Consider the following 22,337-nt stretch of genomic DNA (forward strand, 5'->3'; position numbering starts at 1 on the left):
AATAAATCACTGTGGTCGCACATCAGAGTCCGGGCAGATCTCTCTGGCCACACCATGGATGCTTTTCCTCTTCTTCCAGTGCAAGTGTCTGTAGATGGAGTCAAAAACTGCCACCGTGTAGTGTGCAAACAGGCTTGTCCACTTCACTGCATCCACCATCCACTGCACTGAGCGTCCAGCAAATGCCACAAACACTGTGGTGTAGTGTGCCAGCAGCAGAAGGCTCCTCCCCAACTGCTTGCAATGGTTGATGAGCAGGTGGACTCTTTGATCATGCCTTACCATTATTATAATTTGCTCTGTATTGCTCTACAAACAGATATGATTTTTTTAAATACCAGTCTTCGTTTTCTTAGTGTATATGTTTATGTAGATACTCCCCGACGAGCAGTAGGCGCTTGTAAATTTGCACACAGTCCCTTACACACGTAGCTCCCGGTCGTCCAATCAGAGCAGAGGAAGTTTTGTTTCCGGGAATGTTTGGTGATGTGGCTCTGCTCTGAAATCCATCCGAGGAAATATATCAAATAAAAACCAGACACATTTACCTGGAAAGCACTCGTACAGGTGAGTCAAAAGTGTTTTCTTTTAAAAGCCCACCCCTGACTGGGCTACATAACAGAGCTGTCATGCACAGAAGAGCGAAACTCTGCGAAGCCGCTTTAAAAGACGCTGTCCTTATTTACCTGTTATCAGCGTCGGCTAGCCGAGAGCTCCAGCTAACTTGTTACCGTATCGTGGAAACTACGGCCGCAATAAACGGATGTTTTCACAGAGCATCCTGTTCACGGCGCCGTCTCCTCATCTTCAGATGTATTTGCTGGTTTCTGAAAACATCAGCATCCAGCCGCTCGGAAAGTGTTCCCGTCCATTTTCGCGTTAGCTAGCTTATAATCTTTGCTGTTCTCAAAAAGAGTGACGCAGCCGCAGTGGAGAGTCCAGTAGGTTCGGAGAGATTCGGCTCTGTCCGCTCCAGCTCGGAGAACTTAGTAGGAATTTATGCTTCGGGGGGAAATATACACAGAAAAATACGTCGCAACCGCAAACTTCTGCGAAATCCAACGACCTAAACGACGACTTAACCTAGTTTTTGTTTTTCTTCTTTGGACCTCAATGGGGGGGCAGACCAACTTATACAGCGCACACCTCCCTAGAACTAAAACGAAACGACCCGTCGTCGTAGCCCGCATCTGCTGTGATTGGTCTGTTCAGTACCCTCCTAAGTACCCTCCTAAGCATTTCCGCAGTGGGAGAATAACAAACATCGCCTAGGAATAATAATTGAGATAATAGTATAAAGATAACGACTGACCAATCTCAGCAACTTCCTGGAGGGAAATTGCTAAAACTATCGGAATGGGCGTGAGGGGATCTACAAAGCCAAGTGGGAAAAACTTGAAAATTCCCAGCATTTTGCTTCTATAAAAAACAAAACAAATTACTGACTGGCACAGCATATAAAAACACTACGGCACCACCATATTGTCATGAAAGCATACACTTTGATTTGTTGTATCTAATATGTTTGCTTATATTGGTTGACAACAAGATTTGTGTAGGAGCTATATATATATTTAAAAAAAAAGTTACCCGTTTTGCTATGATACTAAGTGGTGTTAAGCTAAAAACTGAAGAGATTTTTGGCTTTTTTTGTTTGTTTGTTTTTTGGCATACATCTTTGAAAAAGTTTGATAAATCTGACAAAACAACCTGTTTGCAGTTAGTGGCACTTTAATTGCTTTTGTAAAGCTTAAGAAAGACATTTGACCTGCTGTCAGAGCTGCAGATGATTAAACAAATTTGTCTACTTTGCTTCTGCAACAATGTGAATTTTCCTTCTCTGGGACTAATAAAGGCCATCTCATCTCAATATTTTTAAAATTTCCTGCTCGTTTTGGCTGAAGAACTCTCAGCCAAACCTCAGAACATTTTATACAATTAATGACAGCAGTGCCTTTGTGTGACGGGATAATTCATAACCTGCTACCTCCAAGTTTTGACCTTTACTCTCAAACACGCCTCTTTCCACTGCCTGCCTGTGCACACAAAGGAAAATCAATATGTTTGTATTCATGCCTTCACAGAAAGTGTTATAATTTCCACCACATTTGATGGGATACATAAATTTTACAGGAATAAATTATTTTTCCAACCTTTAATGTGATCACCTGTACAATTCAAATGAAAAACAAACAAATCTGTTATAGCACTTCCTCACTCTTCTTTACAAAAGCGCTCCAAAGGTGTCAGATTGTGAGGGCATCTCTTGTGGACAGCCCTCTTGAGGTCACCCCACAGATTTTCCTTTGGATTTAGGTCTGGGATCTAGCTGGACCATTTGAAAACTTCTATTTTCTTGTGATGAGCTCATTCTTTAGTTGACATGGATGTATAATTGTCTCCATGGTTGTGTTGAAAGTTAAAATCCCTTTATCTTCAGAATTCTAGCAGACACCTGAAGGTTTTAGGGCAAAAGTGACTGGTATTTTGAACTGTTCATAATTCCCTCCACACTGACTAAAGCCCCAGTTCCAGCTGCAGAAAAGCAACCCAAAGTATGATACTGCCTCCACCATGCTTCACCATGGGTATGGCATTCTGTTGGTGATACAAAGTGCTGGTTTTGCACCAAGTGTACCTTTTGGGTTGTGGTTAAACAGGCTCTTAAATTGAAGGGAAGTGTGGACAAAAGAAGACTGAATGCTTTAACAAAATATTAGTGTGAGGGTGTGCACAGATATGCAACCAGTTTATTCTACATTTCATTTTTTTATGGTAGTCTCATATTTTTAACATCATAAAAACCTGGCATTTTGACAGGGGTGTGTACAGTTTTTATATCTGCTGCATATAAAATTTGTCACATATCAGTACGGGACATAATTTATGCATTAGAGGTTCATCTAGACTGAAACCCATGATTTCTTTTTCTTTCTTTTTCTTTATTTATTTTTTTACTTTCACAGTGCCATCTTTATGTTAAGCCGTCTGGCCACAGTCCTCCAGGAGCTCTCTGGAGAGGAGGGCCAAGATGGAGAACAGCAGGTGAGAGAGCATCAGATAAATTTTAACAGCCAATAATGAAGAGATTTTGAGCCAGCAGTGTCCCTGGTATTTAAAGGTGTAAACCTTATGTTGAAGAATCAGAGCTTTAATTACTCCTTTTACAGGGCACGCTAGTGCCTCAGCTCCCTTCTGATGACGGTCAGGCTCCAATGGGGTCAGAGGTACCTGAGGAGGCCATGGAGAGGCTGGCCCACCTGGAACAACTGGTGGTCCAACTGAAGGAGCTCATCCGAGACAAAGATACCCAGCTCCTCCAAAAGGACACTGAGCTGACCAACAAAGATGCTCAGCTTAAGGTAAGTAAACCTTTGTGTGTTTGTGCTTGTGGGTGATCCTTCATACTTTGACTGTCATATTTTGAGTGTTATTTTGCTTCACGTTACAGAACGAGAGAGAGGAAGCTGAGGCCCGTTTCACCAAACTCAAGCTGCAGGCCAAAGCCAAGATGGCGTCACTCACAAAACAGATAACTGAGCTAAAAGGACAAGAAGGCACAACAGTGAGTTTTAGTGCAGTTAAAAGTTGTGAAGCGAAGGCAGCTAACACCATTGGGTCTAATGCAAAAAAAAAAGGACATTAATTGATTTGTTGTTTGTGTAGACAAGGACACGCAGGTGGTTAACCACACACCAGCAGTAAAGCTCATGTCCTTTGATTTGATCTGACTTGAGCATCTGTTCTGTCTGCAGCAGAGTCCAGACAGCTCTTTCACTGGAGCCGGCGCTGCAGTCGAAGAGGAGCTCCAGGAGCTGAAGAAGAAGCTGAGCGAGGAGGAAGCCAGGAGCCGGGAGCTTGAAGAGCGACTTCTGGCTTCTGAGCAGCTGCTACAAGAGAAGGAGGCTGCCCATGCTGAACAGGTGATGCAGAATATCTGTGGATGTAGACCTTTAAAATTACTACTAGTGCTATCTCTGAATGGGTTCCTTTACTTTCAGCTGCAGAAACTGCAGGCGGTGGTCTGTGAGAAGGACGTGCGTTTCCAGGAACAGATTCAGAAACATGAAGAGGAGCTGCTGAAGGCAACAATGCAGTCTCAGGATGAGGGCAAGCTTCAGAAGGTAAAAGATTGTCAGTTTATTTCTCTAGCATAAGTAACAAATTAGGCTGTGGTTTCTTCATTACTAGCTGACTGATTCCACCTGTACTAGATGTACTGTTGTTTAACTTTGTATTAAGTGTTTAAAACGGTACAGAAACCCTGAAATATTGTATTTGTTCCATACAAATTGCAATACAAATAGTGGCTTATGTGAAATCTGACATAGCTGCTACTGTTTCTGAGGTCTAATTTAATTTTTGTAGCCCAAAATCATCCATGTGGCATAAGAATGATGCATCATTAAATGGTTTATCAGGGGAAAAGGGGGGACCTTTGCTCCTAAAAGTGTCAATGAACTACAATCAACCTTAGGGTCATAAACACACAAACAGTTTCAGTTTGTGAAGCAGTGAAAGTGCACCATAGTTTCCACCCTTCACATATACATTGACGGTGCGTTACACGCTGCCTGTTTTTATGGTGTTTTCCTCAGGCCCTGCATGCAGCTCAGCAGCGCTGTGAGGAGCTCGAAGAGGCCCTGATGTCTCGTGCAGGAGAGCTGGAAATGCTGCAGCAGGAAGTGAGCAGTGCTGATCAGCAGAAACAGGTACAGATCCTGTTTGATTAGATAGCTGATATGATTGTTTGCCTGCTTAAAGCTTGTTGGTTTTGACGCTGTTCTACATTATAGCAGTTATTTGCGCATGATAAAAAGATGATCAAACAAAGACACGCCCTACATTTTGATGACAAGTTGTTATTATTATACGTTGTTTCTCTGAGCTAGATAAAAAACACCCACTCATACAGTCTTTTTTGTTCTCCTCAGATCCTGACTGGTCAGTTCCGGCAGATGGAGCAGGAGCTGGCGGAGGCCGCCAAGCTGAGGGAGGAGGAGAAGCAGCAGTGGGCCGAACAGGCGAGCAGGGCTGATGCAGAACTCGCGGGTCTTCGAGCCAGCCTGGAGGCCCTGGAAAGAGAGAGAATGGAGGTGGTGAAGCAGGAGAGCGAGCTGGCCTCCGTGAGAGAAGCAGAGCGTGCGAGTCAGGAGGCGCTGGAGAAGGAGAAGATGGAAGTCGCCAGATTGCAGGCAGAGCTAACTGTGATGAAAGAAGCTGAGCTTGTAGCCACACAAACAAGTGAGAGAGACAGGGTGGAAATCGCTCGGCTTGAAGGGGAGCTTTCGTCAGTGACAGAGGCAGAGTCTGCAGCTGTCCACGCCAGGCAGGACGCCTCGGAGAGGGAGAAATCTGAAGTGGAAAAATTGGAGAAAGAACTTGCTTCCCTCAGGGAAGAGCAGGAAGATATGCAGAAGAAGGGCGAGCTCTTCACTGAAATCTGGAAGCTTCTACATTCTCTGGCTGAAGAAAATGTGACCGAGGAGATCCCTGTCCCCGTTGACCGGTCTCATCTCCTGGGCACCGTGCACTCCATCGAAGCACAAATGACGAGACTGAAAGACAAATGCAGTGCAAGTGAGGAACAATGTGCCCACCTCACTCACAGCATGGAAACTCTGCAGGGTATGAGTGCTTATCTTGACGTCTGTTTGTGGGATTCTGTGAATGAATCTTTTTACTAATACAAACATCTTATTTTCAGAACAACTTGAAAGAAAAACTACAGAACAGGAGGAGACCAACACTAAGATACAGCAGCTGGAGCAGCAAATTGTAACGGTGAGTACAAAAGTACAGAAGCAACTTTTAAACCTGCTGAAGTCTGACAGTTGTGGCCCTGCTTGACCCTGGCTCACTTAAACCTTTGTTTGTTATTCCCACTGTTGCCTAGTTCTTGTTCATATGGCATCATAATTGATCATTGGGATTCTCTATAATATTACAGGGGGTTGACCGCTACACTTATTTTATTTATGAAGTCATTCCTTTGCTCATACCTTTCTTAAAAAAGTTTAAGTTGTTGTGTTGTTTTTAGTTGTGCGTAGTGCCGACGTGGGACAGTTACCAATTTTGTTGTACTATTGTACTAGGTATGACTGTGCAATGACAATAAAGAGTTGTCTTATCTTATCTTATCTTACACCAGTAAGGTGAACGCAACAATACTTCTCATTATTAATTTCATCTTTATTATCTTGAGGCTCTCCACACCAGTCCCAGCTTTTCATGAGGGAAAATTAATTTCCCACCTGCACCTGCCTGACAGCATAAATGTCATTTAGATGAGTGTTTTTGTGAAGTGGTGCTTAACTGAAAATGGAACTCAGTAGTAGTAGTAATAGCTATAGGCTGTATTTAAAAGAACAATGTAGTCACAGTGTCACTCATCTGTGCGTGGACTTGGTTAGTATTTTGTCCTTTCCCATGTTGGGAGTTTTTTTGGAGCTAGGAGTGACCATAATAGTGGAGTGCTAAACTACCAGCTAATGCTAGCTAGCTTGGTTAGGCTGTATGGGTAAGCAATTGCAGTTACCTGTTACTCCAGAGATGCTACAGTGCTCGACGTGTCCTTTCTGAATGCATTGCAAACCGATCTCAGTATGCAAATAAATTGGTTGTGACCCACAGCCAGCAAAATGGCGCACACCCAGGAGGGAGGGACACAAGGGTGTTTTTCATTTTCAAAGGGCAAAACTTACAGCTACTACTCAGAAAGACTGGGTGGTATAAATGGTGTCCTAAAATAGAGGGCTTAAATCTTGCAAATACTTACCTGTTTGTTTAACACAGGATATAAGCAGCCTGGTTCACTAGAGATACACATCACAAAGCAGTCCCAAATAAGCTCTGTGATGACATGAAAGCTTTATCATCTCTACGGAGCTTCGGCCTGAGTTTCTTAGTGTCTTTGTCCTGCGGTTCTTTTATGGCATCTCTGTGTTTATTATTAGAAAAAGTGTGAGACTGGTAGCTGAGTATAAGTACTTCTGCAGATGTAGACGTGTCATTTGTACGTTTTGCCATCCGTCAACAAAGTCAACCTTTGTTTTGAGATCGGGACGGTCAAACTGGTTTTATCAGCTACTCCCAGTCCAGGTCACAGCTTCAGTCTGGACAGGTGATCTCTGTCAGACTCAGACAGGACAGCAGACAGACAATACTTCATGTCTGTGTTAGGAATATCGTCTAATCCCTCCTGGGCTGATCTGATGGTCAGACCGACTGACCCGACCAACATACAGCCTGCTGCTGATAGAGATTTAAACTAGACGAGCAGCCTTGGAGGGTTTCTGTATCAGTTTTTACTAATATTTTAATGTTTTATATGCTTTATATACTTTATTGGTCTGATTTCTATTTAGTTATATTGTTGAATGGTTTTAGCTTTGTTTAAGCACCTTTCACTTTTATTTTGAAAAGATTAGAAAAACATATGATCATCAAGTTCAAAGCACAACAAGAAGTCTTCTCCTGCATCCTTTCAAACTTAGTTTAAAGTCACAACACTGGTAAGAGTAGTGTAAACACAAAAAATGACATTTACCTGTGGACTGGGTGAATGTCAAAATCCTTATCCACTAGCTTTCTGCTTTTTGTGTAATGTGAAATGTCATTGTGGTTTCTTTGTTGAAGTCCTTTTTTTGCACCGTTGTAGTTTGCAGGATGTCTTTAAACTTGTCGCTTTTTTTGTTGTTGTTCTTTTAGATGTCGGAGAGACAAGAAGCGGCTGAACCAACACACCATTCATCTGAAGCTGAAAAAGGTACGGTATGATTCCTAAAATAAATGCACTCATTATTTGGAGACAGAATCGAACAGGAAGTTAAAATCTGTATAAAATATTTCTTTGAGATTCCAGAGTTTAACAGAAGGCTTCCATATTTGTTTGTCTTTATGAGGGCAGTCCATTTAGGAATGAGAATGACATTCAGGTCCTAATTTAAACCATTAGATAAGGTTGAATTCTGTTGCTTTTAAAATCGTTTGACTAAATTAATTTTTCCTAATTTATTAAAAAAATATAATGAAGGTGAAATCAGAGTGGATTTTCTTTAGAGTGAAGGTGTCTCTACTTTTATTCTGTGAGTCATGTTTCACTGCAAGAGTCCCACTTACAGATAGAATAAATTAATAATAAAAATATCATCCCACATTCATAAATATACATCTATAAAACTACAGTAGAACTATAGAAATACATCACAGCATTTTATTATTCTGTATACTCATTGCTTTTAGACACAAATGATCTTTATCATTATTATTATTATTATTTATTTTTGTATGCTGATTATATACGTACAGTTTTTCTTCAATCACGGTGACATCCAACACATTTTGATCTCAGGAAGGCTGAGCATAAACCACCTGCTTTTCTTTAAATGTAAAGAAGTGCACTGTAAAATCCTTAATATTTACATTACAAAGTCTTTGAAAAGTTCATAAGAAAAATTTTATTAAAAAATCGTTTTATTTTAATCTACTCATATTTGGTAAGTGTTTATAATTTCAGCAGTGTGTGTTTTTCACATTCAGTCTGCCATTGTGACAAATAAAACCTGCTGTTGTAAATCAAAGAAAGGCGTCAGTGCTGATCTTCTGCTTGTCCACCCTACTTTGGTGTGACAGAGCAATAAGGAAGCTGTAAAACCGACAATAATTCAGACCTCAGGTTTAACTAAATTTAAAATTCCTGACAACCGTTCTCAGAACTCGATCCATTTTTAACAACTTGATCCATTTTCTGTAAGTTAAACACTTTGCACAGACATCCAGTGAACTTTCTGTTCCTTTGCCGCCAACTGTATGTTTCACACTCCTGGACCAGACAAGCTAAGATCATAAAAATGTTCTTTGGCTTTATTTGTCAGGTTATATATTCGTTTTCTGAATGCCAAATTATCTATGTGAACTTTGAACAATATCGTATTGCAGCAGCACACACCCTCTTTGGGTGTTTGTTTTTAGACTGCACTTGCATTTGTTTTTGATTTGGTACTGCTTATTTTAGATCATTCTTATCATTCGTTTCCTATTTAATTTTATCTCACAGCACACATACTGGCCCTGGAACAGCAGCTGCTGGAAAAAGACAACGAGCTGGTTGTTTTGCGAGAATCCCTCATACTTGCTAATAAGCAAAGCTTAAGTGAGCTTTCACCAAATGAAAACTGTGATCAGACCCCAGATCAGGTTGAGGATGCTGTTACGGCTCCCCTCGATAGCTCTGCAGCCCTTTCTGACTTCATGGCAGACACCCAAGAAGAAGAGAGCACTTTAGTTGCTGAGGACACCTCTGTTCTCTCCATTTCTGCTGAGAATCAGAGCAGTCCAGAGCTAATAGGAAACCAGTCAGATTCCCCAGAGGAATCCAAAGGCACCTCATCCGATGAAATGGTCGCCAGTAGTGATTCAGAGGTGGCTCACAGCAGCTGGACACTCCTGGAAGCTGTGAATCAAGATGGAGGTCAAGAATGGCCCTCCATCGTCCAGGACTTTGGTCAGTCGTGGGTGGCGACAGGCATGGAGCAAGAAACCACCACGGTTCAAGTCGAGTCCTCATCTGTCGTCATCAGAGAGACAGTTCAGGTTCATGTAAGTCAGCAGAGTTCTTCCTCCTTGTCCCATGAAGCCAGTGCTCACTCTGGCCAGGTCTTCGCTCAAGCCTTAGCTGAGGAGCTCCAAAAGAGGTACAGTGAACTTTTGGCTGAGCTGCAGAGGCTCAGAGAGACAGCTGCAGAGTCACAGGAGAAAATAAAGAGTCTGGAAGAGGAAACAGAATCCCTAAGTGCTGCTAAAGAAGAGGCTGAGTCCAAGGCTGCGAGTTTAGCAGAGGAGCTCGGTTCAGCCAGAGAGGAGCTAGATAAACATTCCCAGGAAAGCAGCTCTGTAGCGAAGAAGCAGAGCGTTGAATTTCAGCTTCTTGAAGAACAGATAGACATTTTAAACACTGAGAATAAAACCAAGGAAGACCGACTTCAGGCTTTGCAGACAGCTCTGGAAACGGCCCAACATGCTCTCTCTGAGCAGGAGGGTCAGGTTAGGATGCTCAGCACTCAGCTAGAGGAAAGAGAACTCCTCGCCTCTGAGCTGGAGAGGAGGCTTCAAGACATGGAAAGCAGCATGTTGGAATACTCCCAGACATCAGATCTCAACACTGAGTCTTTGTCAAAGAAGGACTCTGAGATTAGCGAGCTACAGCTTCGTCTCAATCAGAAAGAGCAGGAGATGCTGGAGCTCAATGACAGCATGTCTGCTAGACTCCTTCAAGCAGAAGAAGAGAAGTTCCAGATTGACAGCGAGATGAACAAACTGAAGGAGAAGATGGAAGAACTTCAGAAGGTTAAAGAGGAGGAGAAACAGCAAGAGACCACTGAAGACTCAGCTGTCCTTGTAGATGATGAAGTTGCTTGCTTACGGCAGGAGAAAGAAGTCATGGAAAAGCAGCTGACAAACACAAAGAAGAAGCTGCAGGCAGCACTTGTGCAGAGAAAAGAGCTCATGAAGAAGGTTGCTGACTTTGAGGCAGAAGCGAAGAAATGGAGCGAGAGGGATGAGGCAGCAACGGGAGAAATTCCTGAAAAGTCAGAAGGACACAAGATTGAGGAGATGGAGGTAAAACTTGTGGAGCTCGAGCAAGCTTTAAGATCCAAAGAGGAGGCAGTTGAGAGTCTTGAGCAAAAAATAACAAAGCAGGACCAAGTTCTCGCTGAGACTCTGGCTTTGAATAGAAAGCTAAGTGAAGAAGCTGAGATTTCTCCTGAAACAACCGCATTACAATCTCAGGTGACGTATCTCGAAGCAGAGTGTGAAACGCTGCAGAAGAAGCTTCAAGAGGTGCAAGAGTCTCGCAAAGAAACTATCCGTAAGGCAAAGGAAAAAGACCGGCACCATCGCGAACAGCTCAAGCAGCAGAAAGAGGAATACAGTGGCCTTATGGAGCGTTTTGAGGTCCAGAGCAGTGAACAGGAAGTTCTTCTCACTAAACTGAGAGAACTAGAAGGAAAGGTGAGCGCTGAAAGAGAAGATCCGACTCCTCAAGAACCAAAACACAGGGTGGAAAACATGGAAAAGCCTTCAGGAAATGTTTGGGTCCAGGAGGACTGGGTTGATTTTGCTTCACCTGAGACTGATTCATCACAACCGCAGTCCAGCGATCCATGTCAGCCTACGTCTGAGGTCCTCTCTGAACAAATGGAGGATTCTCTGAAAACTCTCAGAGAGGAGATCCAGATTCTACGGACAGCAGGTGAGGAACTCGAGAAGCAGCTGCAGGAAACCCAGGCCAGCCTGTTGCAGAAGGAGACTGAGTTATTGGAAGTGGGCAAAGAGCTGCAAGCACTCAGAGAAAAGGAAAGGCAGATTGATGCACTTTCTGCAGAAGTTGATGACCTCAGAGAGAAGTATCGCCAAGCTGAGTCTCACGCTGAAGCCCTAAAAGCAGAAATGGACGCTGCAGCCAAAGCAGCAGCCGCAGAGTCCTCGTCTTCAGTTGCAGCTCTTCAGGATGAAGTCGACAGCTTCAAGCAGTTTCTCGACAACAAGAATGTCGAGATAATGGAGCTCAGTCAGCAGCTGAGTGAGCAGAACATACTTATAAATTCTATGCAAGATACAGTGGCCCAGAAGGATCAGCTGATAGCTTCATTACAGGATGAGCTGAAGGCCGAAAAGGAAAAGTCACACAAGTTAGAGGTTGAGGTTCCACAGAAGCAAGAAGAGGACAAAGACAGCGAGGAGAAGATCCAGCAGCTTCAACGAAAGCTTCAGGCTGCTCTGATCTCTCGCAAAGAGGCTCTTAAAGAGAACAAAACCCAGAAGGAGCAGCTCGCTTCGACCGAGAAGGTTATAGCTGAGCTACAGCAGAAAATTGAATCTGCTGAAGATGAGCTGGAGAAGCTGAGAGCTGAAAGAGTTCGACTGATTGAAGAGGTTGACCGGACATTATTGGAGAACCAAAGTTTAGGATCCTCGTGCGAGAGCCTCAAGCTGGCAATGGAAGGTGTACTCAATGAGAAAGATGCCTGCAAGAGAGAAGTGGAGCTGGCAAAAGAAGAAGCGGCCAGAACATGCAGAGGATGGGAGGAAAAGGTTCAGACCATGAAGGATGAGTACGAGACACTTCTCAAATCTTATGAAAATGTGAGCGATGAGGCGGAGAGAGTGAGACGAGTCCTGGAAGCTGCGAGGCAGGAGAGACAGGAGCTGGCGGCAAAAGTCAGGACTCGTGAGACGGCAAGGCAGGAAGCTGAAAGACAAGTGGAGGAAGCGCAGAAGGAGGTCAGTGCAGTGAAGGATAAAATGAGAAAGTTTGCCAAAACAAAGCAGCAGAAAATTTTAGAGTTGGAGGAAGAGAACGAGCGGCTCAGAGAGATCCAAGAAAAGCCGTCAATAAAACAAGAAGACAGAGCTCCTGGGGATGAACTTGAGCAGCTTCAAGAGGAGCTGAGAGCTTTGAAAGCTGAGCTACATGCTACAGTGGCAGAAAGAGACTCTTTAGGGCAGCGGATTGAAGGTCTGAGGGAAGAACTTGCCCAAATGAGAGAAAAGGAAGAGGTTGTCACTGCCCAGAAATCAGATGCAAGTACGATGACAAATGAGCCTGCTGAGATTCAGAATGAGGACAAAGAAAAACCAGTAACGCCAGAAGAAATTCAAGATGACCAAATAGTGGCAGCAACTGCAAAAGAAACCCATTCGCAACCTGCCGAAGAAAATGAAAAAGCAGAAATGAGTGAAAAAGCTCAGATGCTACTGGAAAATAAAATGAGGGAGGTCGAGGCTGCTTTCACCACTGAGCGGGAACAATGGCAGGAGCGAGAAGCTGAGCTCAAAGCTGAACTGGCCTCTCTCGAGCGACATCTCCAGGAGAGTAAGGAGAAGGAGAGCCTCTCAGTCTCCTTAGAGAAGTGCCTTGAAGAGAGCAAAGAAAGAGAAAAGAGTCTGATTGAAGAGGCTTCAAAGAGGGAAACCCAGTTCAAAGAACTCCTCAGAAGTCTTGAAGCCGAAAAAGATAATCTGGAGGAGCGTCTGATGAACCAGCTGGCTCAGCTCAATGGAAGCATCGCTGGCTACCAGCAGGAGGCAGCTGAGAACCGGGAGCACCTCACCGAGCTGCAGCGGGAGCTCGAAAGGTTAGAGAGGGAAAGAGCCGAACTCGAAGCTGAGGCTCGGAGCGAGAAAGACCGAGCTGCCAGGCTGGAAGAGGACATGAGGCAGGCCCAGCGGGAAAGAGCTGAGGCCGAAGCAGAGTCTGGTAAGCAGAGGGAGCTGGAGCAACAGCTGAGGTCTGCTCAGAGGGTCAAAGAAGGCAGCCAGAGCAGAGCACGACAGCTGGAAGAACTGCTGAGGGAGAAACAGCTGGAAGTCCGTCAACTGCAGAAAGACTGCATCCAGTACCAGGAGAGGATCAGCGAATTGGGAAGAGAAGCAAAGGCGCTGCAGATAGGTCACAGTGAGCTCTGCAACAAACTGGAAAAGTCCCAGCTGGAGGCCTCCAAAACTCTAGAGAACCTGAAAAGAACTGAAGCAGAGGTTGCTAGTAATAAATCCCAACTAGATGAGGCCCAGAAACAGGCGAGCGAGGCATTAGCTGCCAAAAAGACCATTGAACAGAGCATCCAGCAGAGAGAGGCTGCTCTAAAAGCTGAAGCAGAGGAAACCCTGGACTCTGTGAGATTCAGGCTGGGGGCTGAGCTGAAGGAGATGGAGCTGAGACTGGAGGAGGCTTATAGAGAAAGGGAGAAGGAGGAGGAAGCTACTCTGGAGGCCAGAGAGATAGCAGAAGACCTTGAGAGAAGAGCCCAGGAGACGCAGGCTCGTCTGGATGAGTCTCTGGCCAGGTTAGCTGCCTTCTCACGCTGCATGTCCTCCCTGCAAGATGACCGGGACCGAGTTGTGGACGAGGCCCGGCAGTGGGAGAGTCGCTTTAATGGTGCCCTGCAGGCTAAGGAGGCTGAAGTTCGAGAGGCTGAAACACGTGCCAAAGGCCTCGCGGAACAGCTTCAGAAAGAAACAGCACTGAAAGAGGAACTGCAAGTCACAGTTAAAAGGTAAGAATGTTCCCTTTGAATTTGTCTGTTTTACTGAGTTTTTACATTTTAGCCTATAATCCAGTTTGTTGGTCCTTTTCAGGTTAGAGAAAGCAGACAAGGATTGGCAGCTAAGATTGGAAGAAAAGGGGAAGAAAATCACAGAGACCCAAACTGCTCTGGAGGAGGAGAAGAAGAAGCTTCAGCAAACCGCAGCTGAATTGGAGTCTGCACAAAGTGAAGCTCACACCTTGAAAAATGAAATGGAGAGTCTTCATCAGAGACATCAGGCTCTGGAGGAGGCCGTGGGTAGGCTCCAGGGCGATGTCGAACAGGCCAGGTTGGAGCTACAGGAGAGGGAAGCAGAGGAGAGACGACTTTGTCTGAATGTGGAGCAGTTGGAGACGGACCTGCGATCCTCCAAAGCGCTGACAGAGACCTTACAGGCTGAGTTAAATGAGAAGGAAAGGAGAGAAGTGGAAATGCTTGGAGAGCAGGAGCAGGCTGTTGCTCAGGTATGCATGGACTTTAATTTACTGAAAAATTCAGAGAGAAATGTTGGAGATTCCTAACGTGTGTCATCTATTTCTAAGGCTGCAGACGAGGCAAGGAAAGAGGCCGACAGCAGGGCACGAGAAGCTGAGGAGGAGCTCGAGCAGAGAAGAGGAGAAGTGCGTGATCTGGAGGAAAAGCTGCGAAAAGCTGAGGAAGAGAGCAACAACAGAAAAGCCAGGCTGGACTCTTTCACAAAGGCAATGGGCTCCCTGCAGGACGACAGAGACAGAGTCCTCAACATGTACAAGCAGCTGGAAGAGAAACACTTACAGGTAATGTGTAAAAACAGTACAGACTCTAAGATGTACAGAGCTTGTTTTAGCATGCATTATAATATCTTTATTTTGTTCCAGGTGATGATGGAGAAGGATGGTTTAATCCAAGAGGCGGCAGGAGAGAATAACAGCCTTAAGGAGGAGCTGCGCTCTCTGCTGGTCCAGAGAGACGACTTGTATGCTGAAAGGGCCCAGCTGTCTGCTCAGCTTTATGGATATCGAGATGAACTTAAACAGGTTTTAAGCATGAAGGACTCCCAACACAAACAGCTTTTGGCAGCCCAGAGGCAGCATATTGTATCTTTAGAAAAGGAACGAGAGGAGTTGGAAAGTCAGTTAAAGAGCCTCAGCACAGTCAAAGAGACCGAAGTGGTGCACAAGGTCGAGAGCGAGACTCTTAGTCAGGCAGCTGAGAGGAGGCCTGCATCACAGGTGATGGATGCACCTGGTGCAGAAGTTGAGAAGCTTAGGGAGCAGCTGCAGGCAGCAAGAGAGCAGGGGGCGGCTTTGGAAGAGACTTTACATAGAGAGAGGAAAGAGCACGAGAGCAAGAGCAAAGAGCTAGCAGAGCTGCGATGGGAGGGAGGGGTGATGCGGACAGAGTCAGAGAGCGCTCAGGAGAGGGTGGCGGAGCTGGCCCGAGACCTGCTGGCTGTTGAACAGAAGCTGCTGGAGGAGAAAGAGGTGACAGAGAAGCTGAGACAGGAGAATCAGTCGTTCTCTAAAGCCATGGCTTCCCTCCAGGACAGCAGGGACGAGGCAGTGAACAAGGTCCAAGAACTGAGCCACAAACTGGAGGAGATGAGCAAGGCAGGGGGCCACACAGCACACAGCGGCTCTGCAGGCTCCACTGGAGAAGTGTGGGGACTGAAGAACGCACTACAGGCCCTGCAGAATGACAGGGAGAGGCTGGTGAGTAACCCCAAGTATGACAGATATTAATAGGGCATGCTTGAGTTTATATTCTGGTGACATTTTACAGAATTTCAACATATTTTTCATAGATTTTCTTTTCTTTATGTGCAGCTGGAGCAGCTTAAAGCCCAGGAGTCTGAGCTGAAGAAGCAGAAGTCAGAGCTGGCTCGGCTGGGAGCAGGAGAGCTGATTAAAGTCAGCCAGGAGCTGCTTGAGGAGAAGCAGAAGAGCGAAGACATGCTGGGTGTCATAACGCAGCTGGAGAACATGGTGGAAATGGGCAAGCAGGAAATAGAAACACTCAGGTGACACGACAAAGCCGGAATAGCATTTATTCAGATTTTTGTTGATTTTAAAGAAAAGGAGACTTAATTCAACTGTAGTGTATATAGTTTATGCCTCTGTGCTTATATGCTCTTTAAAGCAGGTTTTGTAAACATCATTTGTAGCTTTACAATAATACAATTATTAACCAATCAGTAACCACTGCTATCATTTCACTGTTTAATTAAAGTTCAAACTAAAGTTGAATTAGCTGCCAGTTTCCCATTTATTAACAATGGTTATTATAAAGTGCTCCCCAGAAAGGCACCAATTGATTTTGATTGACTTTTTCAGGCTTGAACGCAGTGATTTGATGGCTCAAGCGGAGCAGCTGAAGCAGCAGACTCTCGCCACGCTGTCAGAGAGGGACCAACAACTGAAGCAGCTCACCGCCATGCTGGAAGAGACCCGGGTGCATAAACCCAAACTCCAGCAGGAGCACTATCAGAGAGAGGTAAGCGCCTAGACATTTGCTTTTGACTCAAAAGGGAAAGCTATAGATTCCCGTGGGATTGTTAAAATATAAAGTGTTTGACTTGTTGCCTTTTAAATTTACACCTAGATCTGCTCATGAGGCCTTGTTATTAGTGTTTCAGCTCAGGCTGTTTTATCTTTGCCACAAATTCCCAGAAGTTGTCTTCTTGAATCATTCGTGTGGCACTTTAGTTATTTAAAAAACGATTTATAAGTTAATTTCCCTCCATGCTTCTTTACTATAAACACAGACTGTACGTAAAAGCTGGCTGTAATTTCTGTGTCTGAAAAGTGAAGCCAGTTTCAAATTACCTGCTTTCTTTCTAATGATCAGCGGGAGGCGACTCCACAGGTTACAGAAAGTCAGCTTGTGTAGATATAAAATATTTTTAATAATAATATTATAAAAGGCAAATATATGTTTGGATTTGTAAAAAAACTGACCACTACAAATATAAAACAAATAAGCGTATAAAAAAACACGACCGCAAAGGAATTAACACAAAATGCACAAACATGTGACGGCAACAATATCTGCCACTTACAAAGGTAACACTCTCACCTCTGCAAAGATTGCCCATAGAAGTCTGAATCGGGCATGTGAGAAAATCACGTTATTGCTCACTTAATTATCTTGCCTGTGTTTTTTTTTTTTCTTAACTCTTGCTGACAGGTTTATGGCCCCAGTATCAAATTTTAAGACAACAGTGCGCTTCTTTTGTAAATGATGGTCCTCATTAAAGTCAGAAAGGAGGATAAAACAATCGACATGTCAGACAAATATGTGACGTCATGAATATAAACTGTGGAAACGCCAAACCACAGAATAGAGATGTTAGACTTCATGTAAAAGTCAAGGTCAGGTTTATTTGTATAACACATTTCAAACAACAGAGCTGACCAAAGTGCTGTACATTAAAAGTGTGTAGCACCAAAAGGAAAAAAGAAACAACAAATTAAATAGAAACTGACAATAAAATGAAGTCATCTATCAGGATGTCACACTGGAGCCAAATGCCAAGGGGAATAAATGTAGATTCGTTGTCTTCTGCAGGGCGCAGAGGTGCTCTCTAGCGCTCCCGGCGCCCCTCAGGAGCGCAGCAGCCTAATCGAGAGCCACACCTACATGGCTGAGGTCAAAGAGCTACAGCGGAGGTACTGTGAGATCCAAACCTTTAGAAACGTGTGAATATGGCAGGCTGGGAAGCATGAACACTGATTTTTAATTTCTGATTTTTTAAAATCAGACTGGATGAAGAGACGCAGCAGAGGATGGCTGTCGAGGAACAGCTGATGGCCACGCAAGACCGAATCAAACGGTAGGAACTTCAGTAGGAGATAATCTCATACTGGAAGTTGAAGGTGCTATAAGAACATTATGTTATATTTATACTAGATGATATGAGGATGGACCAGTTCCCTGCAGCTCTGCGGTGCTTACTGGTGTCTCTTAGCAACTCTTGTCTTTAAGTTTCCTGTTTTGGTTTGGTGTAATCGCAGGCAAGGACGGGTAAACTTACCAGCCAGCTTGTAAATATGTGGGGGCACATAGATGCTAAAGAGGGTGTCTAAATAGGCTTATTAGAAGAAGGTTAACTGGTCGAGGTCATTATCAGGGATGAAGTGATTTAATTTTGGAGTCAACCCAGTGTTGATATCAAGGGAAGGATCAGGAGAGTCTTACTTATTCGCTTAGGTCAGTCCAGGTGGTTATACTCCATGTTGCCTCAGTTACATGTTTTTAATTGTGTGACGCCGTTATTAAGAATCAGCAAGCAATCAGCAAACAAGGCACGTTTGCATCTGAATCTCTCCTTTTTTAGCTGCGATAAATTTGCTCCATCGACAGCGATGACAGCTAACTTCTGTTTTTATTATTATTAGCCACGGCCAGGCTAAATGGCACTCTGCACTGGACGGGGATTCCTCGGAGACTGCCGTTTTTATCGAGCCGCCGGAAGGAGCTGTCACTCGAGTAAGGCGCCGCTAATGTTGTCCCGCACCTCATCTGTCACCCTAATAACCGTAATAATAAAGACTTACGAGCTCAATGTTTCCCTTCACCTTGTCTCTCTCCTCTGCTCTCGCAGACCCGGAGAGGCGGTCCCGGTTTGATGCGGATGCTCCGAGTGGCCTTCTGCTCCCGTCAGCGCACGCCTCTGCTGCTCAGCCTCTACCTGCTCACTGTGCACGTCCTGCTGCTGCTGTGTCTGGGTGGATACCTCTGAAACCAGCTCCCTTTATAATAAACCTGACAGATAAGACGTGGGGAGAAACTGTAATGTGACCCAAACCATCGCTATGATTTATATTGTTACAGGAATTAATGAATTAAAGAAGGGCACAAACAAACAAACGTTGCACTTTACAGAAGTTTACCTTTTAGCCAAAGCATTTAGATTCATAAAGGGAGCGGATACCTTCGATTATAACTATTTGGTCCTAGTACATTGAGTGTGAATGGTGTCTTTTGAGCACCGAAGCAGAGGAGAAATAAAGGGACCACAGCACATAAAGAGTTTTAGGGGAAGAGTAGATCCAGAGTTGTTTTAGGAGACCGTGTTCGTCTTGTGCCTTTACATGTGGATAAGCTTTGTGTAAAAGAGAATGCAGTCTGTGAGTATAACCTGAAAGGGTCACTTTAAGTTTAACATTTTGGAAAGTGTGCTTTTTAGCTTTCTGGAAGAGTGTAGAGGCTCTGAAATGACTCAAATCTAATCCCAGAGTTAGTGACTGATGCCAAAGTCCTTCTAGACGAAAGCTATGTTGAAACACATCTGGGCACTTATCTGAGCATTATCGAAAGCATTATTGAGGGGCATGTCTGTCTGATCATTTATAGCATCTGTATGCAGTCTAAAATAAGGCTAACTTATAGAAAAGGTGAAATGGTTGTGGAACTTTCCTATCAGCTGATTAAAACCCCTCATATATATCTAAATCTCTGTATGTAAGTAGTAAAAACCCCACAGTGTAATAACAGCTCTCTGTTTTGTAAGCTCTGAGCTGTTAATAGCCAACCAGAGAGAAAGAAAGCTGTGACCAAGAACCAGATGTTTTTATTGATCAGATGAACCACATGTAACCTGTTAATTGCTAACTGCCTGCAGCGTAAACGCAGGGATTTTGTGGAGCTAACTCCACCAGAAAGCGTTAAGCCTCTTTCTCCAAATGCCGGCTCTTCTTTTACGATGGCTTGAGGTTCAGGGCGTGCTCTTCTAGTCCAGTCTCTTCCTTATCTGTTCGTTTCATGCACAAAAATGGAGCGCAGTGCAATTTGAGTTACTTACACATTCCTGTATTATGCTGTCCTTTCTTTCCTTTTTTCCTAAATGGGACATTATATTAATATTTGTACATATGAACATGCGTCGTGTGGGGTTTTCCTCTTACATGTCCAGTATGATTCCCACTCCATGCTTCTGCTGCAGATTTAGATTGTTCACAGTTTGCTCTGTACTTTTGATGGCAGATGAAGATGAAGTTGCCTTCAGGTGCAATGTTACCACAGTGAGGAAGACTGCTGTGATTTCTAATGATATCCGTCCCATTATATTATGGACTTAACCGGATGTAGCATAACTTATATCGGAACCCTCACCCTCCTCACCCTCCTCACCCTCTGTTTAATCATTGTGTTGGTGAAACTCTTTACATTGCTTCACACCTTAAACACACACCTGCATTTGTAAATAACTGTTGAAAGGGCTGTGTAGGATAATAAAGTGTCATTAAAGTGTTGGTGGTTTAGAATCAGGTCTCTTCAAGAATGGATCCATTTTCCTGTTAGACAGTGGGCGGTTTTTAATTTACCCTGGTTTACCCTTTATTTGGGCTTTGTTAGTTTTAAATCACTTTCTTTACTTTTACATTCATAAAATGATTCTAAATAATTTGGTTATTATATTGGAAAGCCTGTTTACTCGACCATTATCATCTTCTTCTTCTTCTGAGAGATCAAATGAAGCTCAGGTCCAGGCCAGCTGAGAGAAATGGTGGCACACTGTAACTTTTTGAAATGCCCACATAATCTATAAAACACTAAAACTGCTTTTCTTTATGGGAGGAGGATCTGTATACACTCACTGTTACTGCTGACACAACAATCACAGCTTTTAATAAAGATATTTTTAAATGTAAGTGACGTCTGGGTGAAAGTTTTTTGCCTCTAGCATTTTTTTTTCTTGTAATAAGTCAGGGACTAAAAGACAAAATAAACAATAACCTGTTTCTGGTACTTAGAAATGATGCACATAGTTTATTTAATCAGTAATTTTAAGCAAAATCTGCTTCTCTTGTAGGTCTACAGATGCTTTTGTGGATCTAACAGAATAAAGACCCAATATTTCACAGTGCTTCTTTTTTTGGACATTTTCAGACATCTGAATATTGGAGCTTTAAATAATGCATGTTTTATTAAAGTTGAATTGTAAGGTGAATATATGTGTCAAAATGACCAATTAAATGGAAAAATGAGCTAAAGAAGTTAGAAATTAAATCATGAAATAAAACATTCTTTAAACAGGTGAATATAATGAAGACTTTAATATTTTAAAAGTAAGTAAAACGCTAAAAGTAATACAATTATCCATTTAAATATGAAAAATGCTCAAACTTCAATTAGACAATATATAAGGTAAAATGTGGACACTTTATTAGGCACACCTTGTTGGTACCAGTTTGGAAACTGTTTTGTCTTCAGAGCTGACCTAATTATTAATTTCACAGATTAAACAAAGTGCTGAAAACATTTCTCAAAGATTTTGGTCCACATAAACATGACTGACACAGTTTCTGCAGAATTGTCCGCTGTACATCCATTATAGACATCCCAAAGTTTCTCTTGTTTCGAGATCTGGTGACTGGAGACCATTTGAGTAGCCGGAATTCCCTGTCAGTGTTCAAAAACAAAGTGTGAGATGATTTGAGCTTTGTGACAATGTGTAAACATGTTGAACCCCAGTCCTCAAGGGCCAGCATCCTGTTTGTTTTTGAGATATCCCTGCTCTACCTGCTGCCGATTACCTGGATCAGGTGTGCTTTGCCAATAAGAAGCTACAAGGGCAGGTTAGTTGGAAAACAAGCAGGACAGCGACCATTGAGGCCTGTAATTCGACACCTGTGAGCTAAGATGAGCTTGAATGATGGTGGCATACCTCCTGTTACACTGACTCACTGCACCATCTTGTGGTTCTCGGTGGTATTACACGAGAATACAGCCCAGTCTTAATGCGCCGTTCACGCTCACATCTGCACAATGACACTTAGAAATCTTGCAAATAAGGTCACAGCTTTTGTTTCTTGACATTGTTTTTGTAGATTTAGTTTATTTTAGGTGTTTGACTCACTTTAAAACTGGTTTTATTACTTTTACTATGTAGGAGCGTTTTCGTTTGCTGACGTTATATAGGGAGGTGCACCAGGATGCATTGCTTGCTTTTTGGTAACGGGATTGATTATTTTTCCCGAATACTTTAGGACCTACCCTCCCATTTCGCACCAGTGGCCCTCTGAGATTGGTTTTGACAAGCAGAAACTGCAAACGCTTTTAACCAACCCCATTTTTATTATTGAGGCATAGACAGACTCCAAAAGTGAGTGCTCATTATCATTTTTCCCAGCTGTTTTAAGTTGTGTAAGCCCCCAAATGTTGCAACTGCACCACAGCAGCTGGTCTGTAATCAGTCTACTTAAATCGGTCTTAAACTGCTTTAGCTTGGAAAACATAAGAGGAGATTTTTATGACCTGAAACTGTTT

The 22,337-nt window shown here is 43.4% G+C and overlaps 1 protein-coding gene across 3 annotated transcripts; it reads left to right on the forward strand.

The window, feature by feature from the left end:
• The first annotated feature begins 448 nt into the window (after positions 1 to 448).
• On the forward strand, positions 449 to 20,823 carry golgb1 (golgin B1). Of its 3 annotated transcripts, none has more exons than XM_086268540.1 (20): positions 449 to 567; positions 2,967 to 3,045; positions 3,171 to 3,362; positions 3,452 to 3,565; positions 3,756 to 3,923; positions 4,002 to 4,124; positions 4,599 to 4,712; positions 4,935 to 5,628; positions 5,708 to 5,784; positions 7,711 to 7,768; positions 9,059 to 14,057; positions 14,140 to 14,551; positions 14,630 to 14,863; positions 14,945 to 15,778; positions 15,893 to 16,086; positions 16,400 to 16,559; positions 17,634 to 17,734; positions 17,827 to 17,898; positions 18,464 to 18,554; positions 18,670 to 20,823. In XM_086268540.1, exons 2-20 carry the CDS (start codon positions 2,977 to 2,979, stop codon positions 18,805 to 18,807), a joined length of 8,844 nt encoding a protein of 2,947 aa, XP_086124666.1. In that variant the 5' UTR covers positions 449 to 567; positions 2,967 to 2,976; the 3' UTR covers positions 18,808 to 20,823. The 3 variants fall into 3 exon arrangements, with proteins under 3 accessions (XP_086124666.1, XP_086124667.1, XP_086124668.1); XM_086268541.1 differs by having other exon boundaries at positions 3,759 to 3,923; XM_086268542.1 differs by lacking the exons at positions 449 to 567; positions 2,967 to 3,045; positions 3,171 to 3,362; ... (4 more) ...; positions 4,935 to 5,628; positions 5,708 to 5,784 and adding an exon at positions 7,358 to 7,514 and having other exon boundaries at positions 18,670 to 20,819.
• Positions 20,824 to 22,337: the final 1,514 nt, after the last annotated feature.

The sequence above is a fragment of the Aulonocara sp. 'chitande type north' Nkhata Bay genome, linkage group LG17 (assembly GCF_057382095.1).
Source record: "Aulonocara sp. 'chitande type north' Nkhata Bay isolate Kocher_YH1m ecotype deep benthic linkage group LG17, A_spYH_male_GT1.1, whole genome shotgun sequence".
NCBI lineage: Eukaryota > Metazoa > Chordata > Actinopteri > Cichliformes > Cichlidae > Aulonocara > Aulonocara sp. 'chitande type north' Nkhata Bay.

Excerpts from the sequence above, each read along its gene's own strand:
- golgb1 (XM_086268540.1), top strand. The coding sequence starts at position 2,977 with ATGTTAAGCCGTCTGGCCACAGTCCTCCAGGAGCTCTCTGGAGAGGAG. Across the intron at positions 5,629-5,707 it reads CAGCATGGAAACTCTGCAGG|AACAACTTGAAAGAAAAACT; the intron begins GTATGAGTGCTT and ends TCTTATTTTCAG. Across the intron at positions 17,735-17,826 it reads GTCAAAGAGCTACAGCGGAG|ACTGGATGAAGAGACGCAGC; the intron begins GTACTGTGAGAT and ends TTTTAAAATCAG.